At 43.5% G+C, this 19712-nt stretch overlaps 1 protein-coding gene across 3 annotated transcripts in view; it reads right to left on the bottom strand.

The window, feature by feature from the left end:
* Positions 1-19712, bottom strand: part of LOC140126705 (dynein axonemal heavy chain 3-like) — an 883215-nt gene that overhangs the window by 5643 nt on the left and 857860 nt on the right. For all 3 annotated transcript variants that reach the window (XM_072146467.1, XM_072146468.1, XM_072146466.1), the window contains exons 75-78: positions 19339-19521; positions 14671-14763; positions 2837-3016; positions 967-1077 (exon numbers count right to left, since the gene is read on the bottom strand). In XM_072146467.1, coding sequence (XP_072002568.1) covers positions 967-1077; positions 2837-3016; positions 14671-14763; positions 19339-19521 — 567 coding nt within the window. The remainder of the gene's footprint in view (positions 1-966; positions 1078-2836; positions 3017-14670; positions 14764-19338; positions 19522-19712) is intronic.

The raw sequence follows: 19712 nt of genomic DNA, 5'->3' as shown, positions 1-19712 counted from the left end.
TGTACACTTGAAGTATGCATGGTTCTCAGCAGGAGCACTAGTCTTAATAAACCTCCACTATGGTCATTGTACATGCAATGCGTTTCACTGTTTAAGCTTACTTACATTCTTTTCTTCCTATAGGACATTTCTTAAAAGATAAGCCTTCATTCTTGACGCCATCACATGTTAGGCATAGTTTACACCTGTATTTGGACCTCCATTATTGCCTTCCATCACTAAAACATTAATTGAAGCCTAACAGATATGTTAAAATGTTGACTCATTTCAATTGACTCTTAATAGCTTCTGTTTGGGTAACTGCACACGTAGTGAATTGTTGTGCAGAAAATATGCATCCAATATGTGCGTTTTTTATGTGGATTAGTCTATTTAGTGTTGCCGTTTTTATGCATTTTATATGCAGATTTTCAGCATGCAAATTTTCTTTTTTCACATGCCATTAGGCTAAGGGAATTCTGCATGAAAACCACTCATTGATGCAGATTTGATCCAGATTTTTACTCTCCCATAGATGTCAGTGTAAAAAAATGCATTCAAAAATCCGCTAGAATGCAAAAGAAAAGTATCATGATCATTAATTTATTTTCCTCACTGAGAAACTGCACTAGAAAAACCTGCATCGTCTACATAACTTACATTACAAATCACATTCTTTTTAATGCCACCGTGTTATGCTGTGAATTTTCCGCACCAAAATTTGTGCATAAAATCTGCAAACTGTATGCAGATAGCCTAAGTGTCCATTGTAGCACGTCCAATAGCCTTCCATTTTTTGAGCCAGAAAAAATAGCACTGCAGCTCAAATACTGAAAGTGGTGAAAAGTGGGCCTTAGGAGCAGCAAATTATTTTTTGTCTTGCTGCATAATTTATTTTTGTTAAAGTGCAAAGCAATTGAGCACCCACCTAACACTTTTATAAAATAAACAGTTCTGTACGATATATTAACTTATAGGAAAGGATACAATGGGCATGCTTTCATACAAAACTTTAGGGTATGATTCATCAATCACATGTTTGACATGGTCCCATCTTGCACCCTCCATATAAAGACCATTAATATATATGCCATCAGACTGCAAGGAAAAAAGACATTCAATCACAGCAGATAATCAGTCTCATGACCCTCTTAAATAATAATTAATGAAATCATCAAAATCTTTTATGTATTTGTTGTTGATAAACACCAGTTTTTATAACTTCTTAAAGTGTGATTTTACCAAATTATTATATGGAATTCCCCCTTTAAAAACAAACAGAACAATGCCAATATTGTGCATGCTCTCCCTTTTCTTTCCAAAGTTATGGCATTTTCTGTTCTGAAAGTCTTTCTCACCAGAGGTAAAGTGGGCGGAGACCTAGCTATTCCTGTACCTGCCCTGAAGTTGAGTCCAATTCAAGCTGCCCACATATCCCATGCTGCCTTATGTTCGCTCTCAAAGTAAATTAACATTAAATGCATTTATTTTTCCACAAGTAAATCCATTGAACACTGCACAGGGCACATACAGGATGTGTATGGTTACTAGCCTGGAAGCTCTCATCACATGGAGGACCATGGAACATGTAACAACCTCACTATTCTGTGTAGGAGACATCTGTATCCACAGTCACATCCAGCTCTGCTACATACACAGAGAGCACAGTCACATGACCTCCTCCTCTGTGAGCAGGGAGCAGTAGCCCTCCCCTCCCAGGAGTCTGACAGATAAACAAACCCATGGATTCAAAGGGCTTGTCAGCACAGGGAGAAGGAGCAGCTACTTCTGCACTGAGATAATCTGAGGTGTATAGCAAGGAAACTGCTGGATGTACAGTAGGTAACAAAGATAATAAGCAAAGTTATTCTACATCCCAAGAGCTATTGACTTGTGAAAAAAAACTTTACAGTTGTTCTTTAAAGGGGGTTTCCCACAAAATAAAATTCTCACATTTCAATCCCTTAGTGATGTTAACACAATAAAGATAACTTTAACCCCTTACTTTACAATTTTACTCAGTTTTATTGCTGTTATTATCTCTTATCTCCTAGCTCCTATCATTCTTTAGGTTGCTCAGTGCAAAATCCCAGGGTGTGGGCGGAGACTCTCTAAGCAGACACATTATTGTATTATCTATCTAGCTCTGTGGGGTGACAGTGTGGTTACATTATCAGGCTACAGGAGTATATACACTTTTATCTGGCTTCTGACATTGTACAACACACTGACACATAGAAAGTAGAGATGGACAGATTACAGATGCATGAGATGCATGAAATTACACAGAGGCTGAAAGACATAAAGGTTGAAAAACAGAGGCTGACAGACTTTTACACTGTTACACTGTGAGCTCTACTACATCTAACAGATATGTGCCTGCCTCTTCCTTCCCATGGATCACTTATCTAGTGTAGTTTGCAGCCTCTCTCTCTGCTCACAATATCCTGGCAGGAACTGATCAGTAAGTGTCTCTGTGCTCCGAGCATGGGACGAGGCTACAGCCATACAACAGAAAGAGACAAATCACAGCTCCACGATCTCACACAGAATTCCAAGATGGCGGGCGACCCTAAGTAAGAAGTTACAGGGTCGTGTCTAGAGGCAGCTGAAATTGTGTACACCAGGACTGATAGAGACACGTTGGACTTATATCTGTGAAATGCTGCATTTTTGTCAATAACAGTGAATTAGAGAATGTTATTTTGTTATCCTGACTAAATATAAGAAACTTGTCTTCGTGGGAATATTCCTTTAAATCTTGTTTAATGGTTACAATGATATATACAGTAGCAAGAACAAAACTCTAAATCATAAATTTGTAGGAAACAACTACCCCAAAATGTATGTAAATTACCGGAGAAGCGTTAATATCGTCCACCTGATAATGATCAGTTATCTGAATCTGAAGTCCCAATAAATCTATAGGAGTTTTATATTTTCTGGCATAGTTTTGCAGGGCTCCTGTCAGAAAAGACTGAGTAAAGTAAAACCCAGAGATCCAGAAAACTTTTGGTGTTCCTTTTTCAATCCATTCCTACAATAAAAGTACAATCAGATGAGTAAAAATGTTACTATTTTAATAATTCTGAATGACAATTTAGATAAAATACATTCTTAATTGATTCAGCTTCAAATCCAGACTTGTGGAGAGGTGATACTCCCCCCCCCCCCAAAAAAAAAAAAATCAAACATCTTTTCTTTTTTTGTATTTTGTACTATATGTTATGGAGGCCACCAGAGGGTTATGTTCTTCCTTAATGTACTTTTGACATACACTGGCTGCATTGGTTTCTGCTTTTGTACTGCTTTTATGACATAAATGGCTCACTTAAGATATGTTTATAGAATACAGCAGTTACTTCAAGTTTAACTCTGCAAAACAGGTCCATGCGATCACACGCAATACCCACTTCCTGTTGTGTCAGCATATCATTAAAGGGTTTTTCCATGAAACAAGTTAGGCCCTATCCACAGGATCTGGCGCCAACAGAGATTGCCCAGTACAGTCTGCTCCATAGAGGTGAATGGGGCACCCTGGCCATTCACTACCAGCTGCTCTGCTTATCTCGGGGAGCAACAAGGGGTCCGACAGGGGTACATCTGACCCCCGTTCTCATGATCTTTGGGGGTCTCATCATTGAGATCCCCACCGATCAGCAAGTTAGACCCTATCCTGTGGATAGGGCTTAACTTGTTTCATGGGAAAACCCCTTTAAGACCAAGTGATGATGCATATAAAATAAGCCAGCTGCTTTTACATAGCCATAGGGAAAATATGGTGATAACTATACTTTAATTGTTAAGACAATGCAAAAACTGTCCCACCTTTTACACTACAATGAGGTGAGAATTAGTAAAACACCAAGATTCTGTGATAAAGATAATTAAATGTGGCATTGTGTTATGGTGTATAAAATATTTGTGGGTAACCTTTGAGCTTCTCAGATAACCCCTTTAAAATCTTCGGAACCAACCTTGGTGAACAATGAAGCCTCAATTTCATTAAATAGTTGATATGAAAGCAAGTTTTTGAACATTCCATGGGCTTCAGTTATGAGGTTTGATAAGTAAAAAGCAGAAGATATTTCCACTTATTATTTTGATTTTATACGTACCGTTTTCTCAAGGGTATAGCTGTTAAGGGAAAGAAGCCATAAATACCAAACAATTGCTAAGATATGAATGTAAGAGCTGAGTGCAAACTGAGGAAATTGTACATCTAGTTTTGTAAACTATTGCAAAATCATTTGTGAATATTTTCTTTCTCTGCTCTCCTAAAATATTAGCCAAAGTAAAGATTATTTGTTATTCAATAAACATGTTACCATGTAAGTTATACAGTATGTGGCAAGTTCAATGTGTAGAAATAATACAACGAAGAAAGCATTACAGTACATTCAGGAGACAATGCAATTCTACAGAAAACACCTTTGTATATGGTGAAACCTATTTCAGACAACCACCCAAAATTGTATTGTAACACTTTCCTCCATTGGTGATTATATTTAAGAGGATAGTCAGTATGAGTATTACATAGTGGAATTTAGAATCATTTATTCTAAATATGGTTTGGATAATGGGTTAAATTTCAGGGTTGGAGACATGTTGACATGAAGACTTTGGAGAAATCCTAGTGGTCACTTGGGTTCCAGAGGTTGTTTATGGGAAACCCCTTTTAACTTCCCTGCTCCCACTTATAAGACAAACCTATATATAATAATAGCTTAATGGTCACTTATGGATAACATTCTATGGATCTCAACTAGAGATGAGCGAACACTAAAATGCTCGGGTACTCGTTATTCGAGACGAACTTTTCCCGATGCTCGAGTGCTCGTCTCGAATAACGAACCCCATTGAAGTCAATGGGAGACTCGAGCATTTTTCAAGGGGACCAAGGCTCTGCACAGGGAAGCTTGGCCAAACACCTGGGAACCTCAGAAAAGGATGGAAACACCACGGAAATGGACAGGAAACAGCAGGGGCAGCATGCATGGATGCCTCTGAGGCTGCATAATCGCACCATTATGCCAAAATTATGGGCAACAGCATGGCCATGACAGAGTGACAGAATGAAGCTAGATAGCATCTAAAACATCCAATAATTGACCCTGACACTATAGGGGACGGCATGCAGAGGCAGCGGCAGCAGGCTAGAGAGTGTCATGGCGACATACCCTAAATGGACTCAGGCTTCAAACCAATGGGTGGCAGAGAGGAACCAAAGGAGGTGAGCAAGAAGCGCTCAAATAATATCGGTACATGATAAAAGTTTGCCAGTATATTTTGTGGATTACACAGCAGGGTGGCGACAAAGTTAACATGGAAGCCATGAAAACAACCCAAAATTCTGCCTGACACAGCTCGTTTGATAAGGGGACGATGTATGGAGGCAGTGAACTAGTAGTAGATTAAAGGTGCTGCAGTTAAAACTATGTTAGTTGGATCTTGGCATGGAGCTGGCGCTCTGCTGCCAGGCGAGCTTTCGCCAATCCAAGCCCCTGTCTATAGGCTACTCCCCAAACAGCACTTCTAAGAACCTTTTGTATAAGATCAAGTGTAGTAGCGTTCTTATAAGTTTAGGATATGCCGGGTGAGGGGAATGTAAACAGATGCGCAAGAAGCGCTGAAATAATATCCCTAAATGGTAAAAGTTTGCCAGTATATTTTGTGGATAACACAGCAGGGTGGCGACAAAGTTAACAACTTTGATGTGGAATCCATGAAAACAACCCAAATTTCTGCCTGACACACCTCGTTTGATAAAGGGACGATGTATGGAGGCAGCTATATGGACGACTTTTGGAGGTAGCAATGGAGACAACGTGTGGAGGCTGCTATGGAGACAATTTAATTTGGATAGTGCCTGTATGTGGCAGTCCCAAACATTTTTCAAACCAGAGGAGCAGGTAGGTGGCCCTCCAGTAAAATGGGATAGATTGAGTGCCTGTATGTGGCAGTCCCAAAAATGTTTCAAACCAGAGGAGCAGGTAGGTGGCCCTCTAGTAAAATGGAATAGATTGAGTGCCTGTATGTGGCAGTCCCAAAAATTGTTCAAACCAGAGGAGCAGGTAGGTGGCCCTGCAGTAAAATGGAATAGATTGAGTGCCTGTATGTGGCAGTCCCAAAAATTGTTCAAACCAGAGGAGCAGGTAGGTGGCCCTGCAGTAAAATGGAATAGATTGAGTGCCTGTATGTGGCAGTCCCAAAAATGTTTCAAACCAGAGGAGCAGGTAGGTGGCCCTCCAGTAAAATGGGATAGATTGAGTGCCTGTATGTGGCAGTCCCAAAAATGTTTCAAACCAGAGGAGCAGGTAGGTGGCCCTCCAGTAAAATGGAATAGATTGAGTGCCTGTATGTGGCAGTCCCAAAAATTGTTCAAACCAGAGGAGCAGGTAGGTGGCCCTGCAGTAAAATGGAATAGATTGAGTGCCTGTATGTGGCAGTCCCAAAAATTGTTCAAACCAGAGGAGCAGGTAGGTGGCCCTGCAGTAAAATGGAATAGATTGAGTGCCTGTATGTGGCAGTCCCAAAAATGTTTCAAACCAGAGGAGCAGGTAGATGGCCCTGCAGTAAAATGGAATAGATTGAGTGCCTGTATGTGGCAGTCCCAAAAATTGTTCAAACCAGAGGAGCAGGTAGGTGGCCCTGCAGTAAAATGGAATAGATTGAGTGCCTGTATGTGGCAGTCCCAAAAATGTTTCAAACCAGAGGAGCAGGTAGGTGGCCCTCCAGTAAAATGGAATAGATTGAGTGCCTGTATGTGGCAGTCCCAAAAATTGTTCAAACCAGAGGAGCAGGTAGGTGGCCCTGCAGTAAAATGGAATAGATTGAGTGCCTGTATGTGGCAGTCCCAAAAATTTTTTAAAACAGAGGACCGGGTAGGTGGCCCTCCAGAAAAATGGAATAGATTGAGTGCCTGTATGTGGCACTCACAAAAATTGTTTCAAACAGAGGACCGGGTAGGTGGCCCTCCAGAAAAATTAAATGCATGAAGTACTATAGCAAGAGCCAGTGGGCCCTGTCAAAAAATAGCCAGTTTCCTCTGCTTTACTGTACAAAGAGGAGGAGAAGGAGGAAAATGAGGAGGAGGAGGAGGAGTGGATCAATTATTCAGGTTGAGCTTCCTTCACCTGGTGGAGATTGGAAATTCTGAGAAATCCAGCCTTTATTCATTTTAATAAGCGTCAGCCTGTCAGCGCTGTCAGTCGACAGGCGTGTACGCTTATCGGTGATGATGCCACCAGCTGCACTGAAAACCCGCTCGGACAAGACGCTAGCGGCAGGGCAGGCAAGAACCTCCAAGGCGTACAGCGCCAGTTCGTGCCACATGTCCAGCTTTGAAACCCAGTAGTTGTAGGGAGCTGTGTGATCATTTAGGACGATGGTATGGTCAGCTACGTACTCCCTCACCATCTTTCTGTAAAGATCAGCCCTACTCTGCCGAGACTGGGGACAGGTGACAGTGTCTTGCTGGGGTGACATAAAGCTGGCAAAAGCCTTGTAAAGCGTACCCTTGCCAGTGCTGGACAAGCTGCCTGCTCGCCTACTCTCCCTCGCTACTTGTCCCGCAGAACTACGCACTCTGCCGCTAGCGCTGTCAGAAGGGAAATACTGTTTCAGCTTGTGCACCAGGGCCTGCTGGTATTCATGCATTCTCACACTCCTTTCCTCTCCAGGGATGAGAGTGGGAAGATTTTGCTTGTACCGTGGGTCCAGGAGAGTGAACACCCAGTAATCGGTGCTGGAATAAATTCTTTGAACGCGAGGGTCACGGGATAGGCAGCCTAGCATGAAATCTGCCATATGCGCCAGAGTACCAACGCGTAAGAATTCACTCCCCTCACTGGCCTGACTGTCCATTTCCTCCTCCTCCAACTCCTCCAACTCCTCTTCTTCTGCCCATACACGCTGAACAGTGAAGGACTCAACAATGGTCCCCTCTTGTGTCTCGCCAACATTCTCCTCCTCTTCCTCCTCATCCTCCTCCACCTCCACCTCCTCCGATATGCGCTGAGAAACAGACCTCAGGGTGCTTTGGCTATCAACAAGGGAATATTCTTCCCCCGTCTCTTGTGACGAGCGCAAAGCTTCCGACTTCATGCTGACCAGAGAGTTTTTCAACAGGCCAAGCAGCGGGATGGTGAGGCTGATGATGGCGGCATCGCCACTGACCATCTGTGTTGACTCCTCAAAGTTACTCAGCACCTGACAGATATCAGACATCCACGTCCACTCCTCATTGTAGACTTGAGGAAGCTGACTGACTTGACTACCAGTTCTGGTGGAAGTTGACATCTGGCAGTCTACAATCGCTCTGCGCTGCTGGTAAACTCTGGATAACATGGTCAGTGTTGAATTCCCCCTCGTGGGCACGTCGCACAACAGTCGGTGAGCGGGCAGTTGGAGGCGGCGCTGCGCTGCCCTGAGAGTGGCAGCATCTGGGCTGGACTTCCTGAAATGCGCACAGATGCGGCGCACCTTCGTGAGCAAATCAGACAGATTGGGGTATGTCTTGAGGAAACGCTGCACTATCAGATTTAACACATGGGCCAGGCATGGCACATGTGTCAGTCTGCCGAGTTGCAGAGCCGCCACCAGGTTACGGCCGTTGTCACACACAACCATTCCCGGCTTGAGGTTCAGCGGTGCCAGCCACAGATCAGTCTGCGCCGTGATGCCCTGTAATAGCTCTTGGGCGGTGTGCCTTTTGTCGCCTAGGCTCAGCAGTTTGAGCACCGCCTGCTGTCGCTTAGCGACGGCACTGCTGCTGTGCCTAGAGCTACCGACTGATGGCGCCGTGCCCACGGATGGTAGTTCGGAGGAGGAGGTGGAGGAGGGGTGGGAGGAGGAGGAGGCATAGTAGGCCTGAAACACCTGGACCGAGGTAGGCCCCGCAATCCTCGGCGTCGGCAGTATATGAGCAGCCCCAGGGTCAGACTCGGTCCCAGCCTCCACCAAGTTAACCCAATGTGCCGTCAGCGATATATAGTGGCCCTGCCCGGCAGCACTCGTCCACGTGTCCGTGGTCAGGTGGACCTTGTCAGAAACGGCGTTGGTCAGGGCACGGATGATGTTGTCTGACACGTGCTGGTGCAGGGCTGGGACGGCACATCGGGAAAAGTAGTGGCGGCTGGGGACCGAATACCGAGGGGCGGCCGCCGCCATGAGGTTGCGAAAGGCCTCGGTCTCTACTAGCCTATAGGGCAGCATCTCCAGGCTAAGCAATCTGGAGATGTGCACATTAAGGGCTTGGGCGTGCGGGTGGGTTGCACTATATTTGCGTTTCCGCTCCAGCGTCTGGGGTATGGAGAGCTGAACGCTGGTGGATGCTGTGGAGGATCGTGGAGGCGACGATGGGGTTTTTGTGCCAGGGTCCTGGGCAGGGGGCTGACTAGCAGCTGACACAGGGGAAGGAGCAGTGGTGTGCACGGCCGGAGGTGAACGGGCTTGTTGCCACTGAGTGGGGTGCTTAGCATTCATATGCCTGCGCATACTGGTGGTAGTTAAGCTAGTAGTGGTGGAACCCCTGCTGAGCCTGGTTTGGCAAATGTTGCACACCACAGTCCGTCGGTCATCCGGTGTTTCCTTAAAGAACCTCCACACTTCTGAAGATCTAGCCCTCGCCGCAAGAGCCCTCACCACGGGAGCTTCACTAGTTGACAGTGGCGCTGATGCACCAGCTCTGGCCCTGCCTCTCCGTCTGGCCCCACCACTGCCTCTTCCAACCTGTTCAGGTCGAGGACTCTCCTCCGTCTCAGAAGCACTGTGTTCACCCGGCCTCTCAACCCAGCTTGGGTCTGTCACCTCATCATCCTCCGATCCCTCAGTCTGCTCCCCCCTCGGACTTCCTGCCCTGACAACAACTTCCCCACTGTCTGACAACCGTGTCTCCTCATCGTCGGACACCTCTTTACACACTTCCACTACGTCAAGAAGGTCATCATCACCCACAGACTGTGACTGGTGGAAAACCTGGGCATCGGAAAATTGCTCAGCAGCAACCGGACAAGTGGTTTGTGACTGTGGGAAGGGTCCAGAAAACAGTTCCTCAGAGTATGCCGGTTCAAATGCCAAATTTTCCTGGGAGGGGGCAGACTGGGGGGGAGGAGGCTGAGGTGCAGGAGCTGGAGGAGTGGGGATTTCGGTGACATGGGTGGACTGCGTGGAAGACTGACTGGTGGTGGACAAATTGCTCGAAGCATTGTCAGCAATCCACGACATCACCTGTTCGCACTGTTCTGGCCTCAACAGTGCTCTACCACGAGTCCCAGTAACTTCAGACATGAACCTAGGGAGTGTAGCTCTGCGGCGTTCCCCTGCTCCCTCATCAGCAGGTGGTGTCTCACCCCGCCCAGGACCACGGCCTCTGACCCCTGCAGTAGTTGGACGCCCACGTCCCCGCCCTCGTCCTCTACCCCTAGCCCTCGGGTTAAACATTTTTAAAATGAGAGTTATAACTTTTTTTTTTTTTTTACTTCTTTTTGTTTTTTTTGGTGTTTTTTTGTGTGTTTTTTTTTTTTTTTTTTTTGTTTTTTTTTGAGTTTTTAAAACCAAACAATCCTATCCTATTGCTATGGCTATTTTCTAGCCAAGTATCAAAGGAAGCACACTACTATGCCAGATGAGATGACACTGAGTTATTGCCTAATAGAAATCCAACCCCTACTGAATTTTGCCACTTCGGCCTTTGCTATGGATATGTGCGCCACTAAGCGCAGAACACAGCGGTCGCAAGTCTCACTACAAATTGCTCAGAATTGGCAAGTACATGCACTGCAGAAACTACAGCCACCAGCAGATCAACCAGAAATCTAATATATAGAACGCTACTGTAGGCTTCAAGAAGCTGTTTGTATTCTCCTATGGCTATTTTCTAGCCAAGTATCAAAGGAAGCACACTACTATGCCAGATGAGATGACACTGAGTTATTGCCTAATAGAAATCCAACCCCTACTGAATTTTGCCACTTCGGCCTTTGCTATGGATATGTGCGCCACTAAGCGCAGAACACAGCGGTCGCAAGTCTCACTACAAATTGCTCAGAATTGGCAAGTACATGCACTGCAGAAACTACAGCCACCAGCAGATCAACCAGAAATCAAATATATAGAACGCTACTGTAGGCTTCAAGAAGCTGTTTGTATTCTCCTATGGCTATTTTCTAGCCAAGTATCAAAGGAAGCACACTACTATGCCAGATGAGATGACACTGAGTTATTGCCTAATAGAAATCCAACCCCTACTGAATTTTGCCACTTCGGCCTTTGCTATGGATATGTGCGCCACTAAGCGCAGAACACAGCGGTCGCAAGTCTCACTACAAATTGCTCAGAATTGGCAAGTACATGCACTGCAGAAACTACAGCCACCAGCAGATCAACCAGAAATCAAATATATAGAATGCTACTGTAGGCTTCAAGAAGCTGTTTGTATTCTCCTATGGCTATTTTCTAGCCAAGTATCAAAGGAAGCACACTACTATGCCAGATGAGATGACACTGAGTTATTGCCTAATAGAAATCCAACCCCTACTGAATTTTGCCACTTCGGCCTTTGCTATGGATATGTGCGCCACTAAGCGCAGAACACAGCGGTCGCAAGTCTCACTACAAATTGCTCAGAATTGGCAAGTACATGCACTGCAGAAACTACAGCCACCAGCAGATCAACCAGAAATCAAATATATAGAACGCTACTGTAGGCTTCAAGAAGCTGTTTGTATTCTCCTATGGCTATTTTCTAGCCAAGTATCAAAGGAAGCACACTACTATGCCAGATGAGATGACACTGAGTTATTGCCTAATAGAAATCCAACCCCTACTGAATTTTCCCACTTCGGTCTTTGCTATGGATATGTGTGCCACTAAGAGCTAAACACAACGGTAGCAAGTCCCCCTGCTAATTCCTCACAAAATGGTAAAAGATGCAAATTAAAATAAAAAAAGTAGAACGTTATTGTAGCCCTAAGAAGGGCTGTTGGGTTCTTTGAGAATCACTCCTGCCTAACAGTAAGCTAATAGAACACCCTAACGCTTTCCCTGAGCAGCAGCAGCTCTCTCCCTAGCGGCATCCAGAGACAGAATGATCCGAGCAGCGCGGCCAGCGGCTAGTCTATCCCAGGGTCACCTGATCTGGCCAGCCAACCACTGCTATCGACGTGTAAGGGTACCACGTCATGCTGGGTGGAGTGCAGAGTCTCCTGGCTTGTGATTGGCTCTGTTTCTGGCCGCCAAAAAGCAAAACGGCGGGAGCTGCCATTTTCTCGAGCGGGCGAAGTATTCGTCCGAGTAACGAGCAGTTTCGAGTACCCTAATGCTCGACCGAGCATCAAGCTCGGACGAGCATGTTCGCTCATCTCTAATCTCAACACATCATGATCAGTCTTTTATCAGTGTCATAAAAACATGGTAGATGGAAAAGTAGAACACAGATATGAGGGGATATTTATCATACGTCCACGCTGCTGCAATAGTATTCTTCCATTCCCACCAACTCCCTATTAAACTGACATAATCTCTTAAATCTCATAACAAGATGGACAGAAGCTCATAAAGGTATTGTAGTATATAGAATTTTTTGTAACTTACATTTTTGTAAATTTTTACAATAGTACATAACACATGAATATGATTCATGCACATAAATCAGAACAAGAAGGCTTGTCTGCCTTGCAGGGCATATTCATTGTTGTAATGACTATATACTATTCAAGCTCTTATTACAAGTTGTGCATAAGTACTAATTATAAATATGAAAAATTCTTAAAAATATGAAAATTCAGCTATTGAAGTTGAAATTTAAACATGTCTTTTGCACACGCTGTGTCAAAACCCAAAAGCTAAGGGTTTTTAAGCTGCAACAAATGTATGCTGTTTTTTCATGGCTTTCCGACAACAATCTTTGTGAGCCTAAAAGGTCCCTTCATATAATGTTATGGGATTTATACTTTGACCCACACTTGATGTATATTTTGAAATGCAATTCTATCGCATCTTGTAACATGGTGTTATGCAGCGGTCACACTATGGGGGGCATTTATCAGTGCTTCTACCCCAGTTTTTGGTGTGGAAGCACTGAAATAATCATAATTTCTTGTGCACGTAAGAAATTGTGATTATTTTTGTAGCTACGTCACCTCCACACCAATCGGGAATGGAGAGGTGCGACCACAGGTTTTTTTGCAGGTTTTTACGCAAAACTATGTCAGGTCGGACCTGGCGTAGTTTTGCCTGATGGCTCTGCCGCCTGACTGCCGTGACGGGAAGGGCGTGGCTCTTGTGCTGGTGTATGATAAATTCCCCCCTATGTGTCTGTATTGCATTTTAAAAAGCATCACAAACATAGCGGAAAAAAGACAGCTCAAAACTTATCTGCGTTTTTACCATCATTTATAATGATGTGTTTGCAATGCATTTCAAAATGCCATATGCTATGCAAAACCCATTGGGGCACATTTACTAAGGGCCATGCGCCAGTATTATTCATCGGACTTTGCACATTATTTTTAGATGCAAACGGCTTGCACAGGTATTCAACAAGTGTCTGCACCACATTTATGTCGCACGCAACCCTTTTGTGGGGCAGCTGCACTAGGCATCATGACACCAGCTATAGACTCAAATTACAGGGCGTTCTGCTGCTCAGTTGGACCGTGCGCCAAATTTAACATGCAAAGTCCTACAAAATTGTGTCGCATGCCTCATGTTAAAGGTGCACCAAAAAAAAGTTGGTGAACTCTGTCGGAACAGTTTAGGGGGCGCCAGATTCATGAAGAACTGGTGCCAGAAATCCTGAATCTGGCACACCCTGCACGCTATACATGCAAACTACATTTAGTGCAGTTTGCACTATTGTTAGTAAATGTGCCCCAGTGTTTCAGTGTGGTCTAAAAGTGTATATTTAATATTTCCATGTAGTAGTAGGGGACCCCAGAATCAATTTCACTGGTGGGCCCTAGGCATCTCAGTCCGAGATGGAGTCCTTTATGCATCGAATAAGGTTTAGTAGAAAATAATATGACTAGCTGCTATGCATTCACTTGTAATAGTGGGAAATGGTACTATTCAATGATTCTTTCGTATTTTACAATATGGCAGAATAATACTTGCCTATACACAGGCAGGAGACACAAGAAATGGTTAACTAGTTTTTGGAGCAGTGGCTTACAATAGATCCTGGTAGGTAGACAAAGCACAGTTTGAAGAAGGATTTGGATGACTCACACCACAGTAAACTTGTAATTTACTACTGCTTCTGAGAAGATTGTTGCTCTGTGTCACTCACCATCCCTTGGCAGGCTTCTATAGAAGGTTTGATGTGTAAACACTATATTAAATAATTGCCCACACAGTTCAGATATCCTAAACCAAATAATGTCTCACTACTGTAAAGCTAACAGCAAACATTAGCCATCCCAGGAATAGCATGAGGCATAAATCTTCCAAAATGAGGGTGTGTTAAGCTGCTCCTACATGGATTCGTAATTCCCAGGGAAGGTTTTATACACCAGAGGTCATGAATCTACTTAAATTTCCATAAAAAGTTAAATTTTCTTTGCAGTATTCTATCACAAAGTGTTATATTTATGCAAATGTAAGTACCACTGCAGAAAAAATGTATCTGGATCTGTTTATTTTCTCTGTCGTAGGTGACAATGGAGATTCAGTTAACTGTTAAGTTCTCACCTTGAAAAAGTTTAGTCTTTGCAAAAGATCTGCTATATAACCTCCTAAGGGCTTCAGCGATGGATATGATCTTGCTGACCACACAGAGGGAACCTAAAGGTATAATGAGCATTAATGTGACTGTATTATAGTATGTGAGTGCTTGTCTTCCAAACATTGCAGTTTTAGCAAAGTTAAGAAGTTTTAATACAAAATATATAATTTTTATTTTTTTAACATACATAATAACTTTAAATCTTTTAACTAGAAATGAGCAAGCACTAAAATGCTCGTCTGCTTGTTATTCGATACAAACTTTTCCCGATGCTCGTGTGCTCGTATCGAATAACGAGCCCCATTAAAGTCAATGGGAGACTCGAGTATTTTTTTCACTGAAAGAACACATTAAAAGAACAGTGAAGAACAACAAATTACAGATGTTTACAGATGTTTTCCTTGTAAGAACACATTGAAATAACACAATTCTTCACATCGCAGGTGTTCTCGCGTGTCTTCCGATAAGTTAGGAGATGTGCGGGAACATCTGCAGTGTGAAGAATAGAATAAAAACAGTGAACACAGTGAACACAGGATCATTTAAGTGAAGTACATGTTAAAAGAACACTATTCTTCACATTCCAGATGTTCGCGCACATCTCCTAACTTATCGGAAGACACGCGTTAACACTGCAAAGTGAAAGGAAAATATCTGTAAACATCTGTAATTTGTTGTTCTTCACTGTTCTTTCGTTAACTAAATGCTCGTTACCGAGCAGGGGAAATACTCGTCCGAGCAACGAGCCAGTCCGAGTATGCTAATACTCGACCGAGCATCAAGCTCGAACGAGTATACTTGGTTATCTCTACATTTAACATCACAAGAAGCACATTTACGTCACTGGGGGGGATTTACTAATTCTGGCACAGGCACGACTGTCGGCATCGAAGATCAGTCTCCGGAAAGCACAGCCCGATGTTTTAAAGTGGCGCACGGCTGTAAGTGAATAATGGGTAGACGATAATAATCAGTCGCGCACTATAAAAATGCTGACATGAATGAGATGTGCGCCAAAATCTTACATGGACTGCGCCTTCATTTTGCTCTCTAACCATTTTTTTGATGGTCTATTGTGCACCAAAAGTTGCGCCTAAAAGTGCAGACAAAATACACATATATGTGACGGATAACGGATAGTCGGAAACATCTGTTTTTTCTGGTGCAAACTCATTATAAATGATCAGCAACAATTCTGCGCCCAAAAAAACAAAAGATCCCAGCATTTTTTAGGCGCAGATACAATAATACATGTCCCCCACTGTGGCATTATGGGTGCTTAGAGAAGGTATTACCAGATGTGTTAAGGTTCCGGTTCGACCTGAAGGTTCTGTTCAAGTTATGGTCAGGTTATGTTCACCACCACTGGCTACACCCATGGGGAGCGACTATCCTCTGGAAAACTCTTTGCCAATTCATATGCAAAAACTATTTATTTCTCTGTGCAATCACCCAAGCGGCGGTGGTCGTACACAAAGATACAGTCTCGTTTCTAAGGGACAACATAGCTTAATTTATGGGAAAATATCTTGACAAAGTTGATTTTTTTAAAATAATATCAAGCTCAAGAAATGTAGCTATGTAGATGAATTCAATTAACCCTTTAAGGTCCTCGCCCTTTTTTGTATTTTCATTTTTATTTTTCACTCCCCACATTTAAAAATCTATAACTTTTGTTTTTTAAACTTAAAAACCTCTGTGACGGCTTGTTTTCTGCGTAACACATTGCACTTCATAGTGATGGTATTTATTCTTCCATGCCAAAAAATTCAAAATGCAGTGAAATTGGTGAGAAAACGCATTTGCGTGCTTTCTTGTGGGCTTGGAATTTACAGCTTTCACTGTGCACCACAAATTACATGTCTACTCTATGCTTTGGGTCGGTGTATTCATGGGGATACCACATTTGTATAGGTTTTGAAATGTTTTCATACATTTACAAAAATTAAAAACTTTTTTTTTATTTTTCCATTTTCTTTTTTATACTTCGGTGTACAGAGCTGTGGGGGTATCTTTTTTTGTGACTTTTGATGAAGTTTTCAATGTTACCATTTTTAGAACTGTACCTACACCTACTTATTACCATTACCATATATGGGGATTTTCCTCCTCATTCTGATAGCACATTGTAATTAAAGGGTTAAAACGAGACAGCCCAAGGCTGTCATGGCAACGGATTGCCGCTCCCCAATGACGCCACCTTTTTGCTGCTGGCGATGTGCTAGTTAACACCTGGGATCAGTGCTAGCTAGCGGGTGTTACCAGTAAGTCTTTGCTGCGATATGCAGCAAAGACTTACCGGTATGGAGAGGGCTCAGCCCGTGAGCCCTCTCCATGCACCCGCAGCCGACCCGTGATGTGCTATTATGTCACGGGTCGTGAAAGGGTTAAATGTCAATGCCCAGATAAGAATACTCCTTTAACACTTGGGTCAGGTTCAAAATCATAAGGTAAAAATAGGTAAAAGCATCAGCAAACTGGGCACTGGAACGTAATTTCAGTGCAGAATTTCGTGTTGCGTCGGGTATAGTGCAGACGTGCAACAATTGTGTCTCAATGAAATGTGTCTTGAACACTTTAAAAATACCTGTGCAAGCAGTTTGTACTAAAAAGAACATGCAAAGTCATACAGAAAACTGGTGCAAGGGCTTTAGTTTATATGGACCATTGTGTTATTCCTCACGTATACACACTGGGGCAGATTTACTTACCCGGTCCTGTCGCGATCCCGCGGTGCGTTGTCCGGCAAGGTTTTGGGTCTGCCGCGATTCACTAAGATCGTGTGCCCGAGGACCTGCGCCGAGGTCAGCCGGAGTTCACCTTCATCTTCCCGCTGCATGTGAGTGCTTGATCTTGTGACACAATTCCTTTTTTAAATTCCGCGGTTTGTCTGAATCCGCCGGGTTGTCCGATGGCCACGCCCCCCAATTTCTGTCGCATGCAAGCCGGCGCCGTTGTGCCACAATTCTATTGCGTGCGCCAAAAACCCGGGCAATTCGGCGCAAAACGGAAATGATCTCGAAACCCAACAAATGTGCGGCGTTCGGACACTTAGTAAATGTGCCCCACTGTTTCACATTTGTTAAAGCATTTGCACCAGTTTTTGTCTAACTTTGCACTAGAAAGAACATGCAAACTGCTTGCACATGTATTTATAAAGTGTCTGCGCCAGTTTTGTGTTGCAGCTGCACTGTGTACGATAAGACAGAAAAAATATTGGATTGTGTGCTGCAATTCTACTTGACATGCGCCTTGCAACACAGTTATCAAGGCTTTTAGACCTTTGTTTGGCACTTTCCCGACTTATCCTTCTAGGAGGTGGGCGTGTCTTCGTGAGAAAGGGTCGTGGTTTGCGATTGTGAAATCGTCCGCATAATTTAGACCAGTTTAGACCAACTAAACCGGCCAACTACCCGGCCGCTTGAGTTCACGAGGTACGACGATCAGGCAGTATGGCACGATTCACTAAGATCGTGCACCCGATATTCTGCATGTGTCGCTTCCCCGATAAGGTCCACCGGAGTTCGCCACCGGTGTATCGAAGTGCATGACTTGCGACACCATTTTGAAGTTAAATCCTGCGGTTTGTCCGAATCCGTCGGAATGTCCGTTGGTCCGCCCACGATTTGTGTCTTTCAAATCCCAGTCTCAGCAGCACAAAACGGAAATTGTCAGGATGTCCGACGAAAGTGCACCCCATATATAAGCCCCATTGTTAAATCCCCCCCAATGTGTTTCAGGCTCCCCCAGTTTCTAGCTGGAAAACACTGGTCTTTTGCTGCGCCAGATTTATCACTGTGGTGATGAATTCTGGTGCAAGATAAGACTGTCGGTTGCTACTTTGGACCTACTTTTAGTTGGTACGATGTACGATTTACTGCAAGACACGCCCCCCTTACTCATGAGGTCACGCCCATTCCACAAAGGCCACTCCGCTTAATCAGACAAGTCGGGAAGGTGCTAAAAATGGTCTAGAAGCCTTGATAAATGTGGTGCAAGGCATTTTAGCCAGTGTTTTGGGCGAAAAACCACCAGTATTGTGGCACAAGTGCGTTTATAAATCCCCCCATGGCATGAATCTGATCTGTTGCGCACTGCACCCTCTACAGGCAGTTTGCACTAGTTTTAATAAATATGGGCCACTGTATTACTGATTTATGCAGAGTTTGCTGAAAGGTTATAAGTAATAAGAACAATATTCAAACAACATTAGAATAAAACTCTCTTCTCGCAGCTAAGAAGAATAAGCACATGGCTACATTTCCCAGTAGCTTCCCTTTAGAACACATATTTTAAGTATATATGTAAAATACTGTGCTTGGTTTCCAATTCTTTTAGGGTAATAGCTCCCACTGTACATTTTTCATATATGTATTAGTGAAGATAAGAAACTGCAGGTCCTTTGATACAGAAGAGCCAACAATATGTGTTTAAAACATAATTACCAAGTAGATGTGACTGGTGTCAGGGGAATATGAAACGAGGAAGCTGAAGTGTGAAAAAGATTCTTTGCAATGTGGAGACAGAAAGATGAGTAATGAGAATCCTAATACACTATGACAGCACTTGCATATTAATCCCTATGGGTGAGCCATATTTTAAGAAACACTTACTACAGCGCACAAATGACTTACTTTACCAACAATCATGCTATTGAACAAATCATCAAGTTCATTGGACATCACAGATAGACCAGAAATGGCTTTGTTTAAATCCTGCAAGCTCATCCGGATGGTAGAGGTCAAGCGGTTAAATCTCAGTAACTCATGAACCAGCACAGTGTTCATAGATTCGGTGTACTGAGTTGGATAAAGTCTCTGGATGAAGGAAACAAAACATCAAGTCATTTAGAAAGGTTTTAAAGGTACCAGAAATGTCTTCTATACAAAGTACAAACAGCACAACTATAGCAATAATCAGTTTCTTCAATCTGAGTGTGGTACAAGATATTCTACATTGTGTTCTTTGTACTGAGGATTAACAATATCTTAACCCCTTGACCCACATC

This window comes from Engystomops pustulosus, chromosome 4 (genome assembly GCF_040894005.1).
Source record: "Engystomops pustulosus chromosome 4, aEngPut4.maternal, whole genome shotgun sequence".
NCBI classification, from domain to species: domain Eukaryota; kingdom Metazoa; phylum Chordata; class Amphibia; order Anura; family Leptodactylidae; genus Engystomops; species Engystomops pustulosus.
The sequence above is the reverse complement of the archived record's forward strand: the minus strand, read 5'-3'. Positions and strand labels throughout refer to the sequence as shown.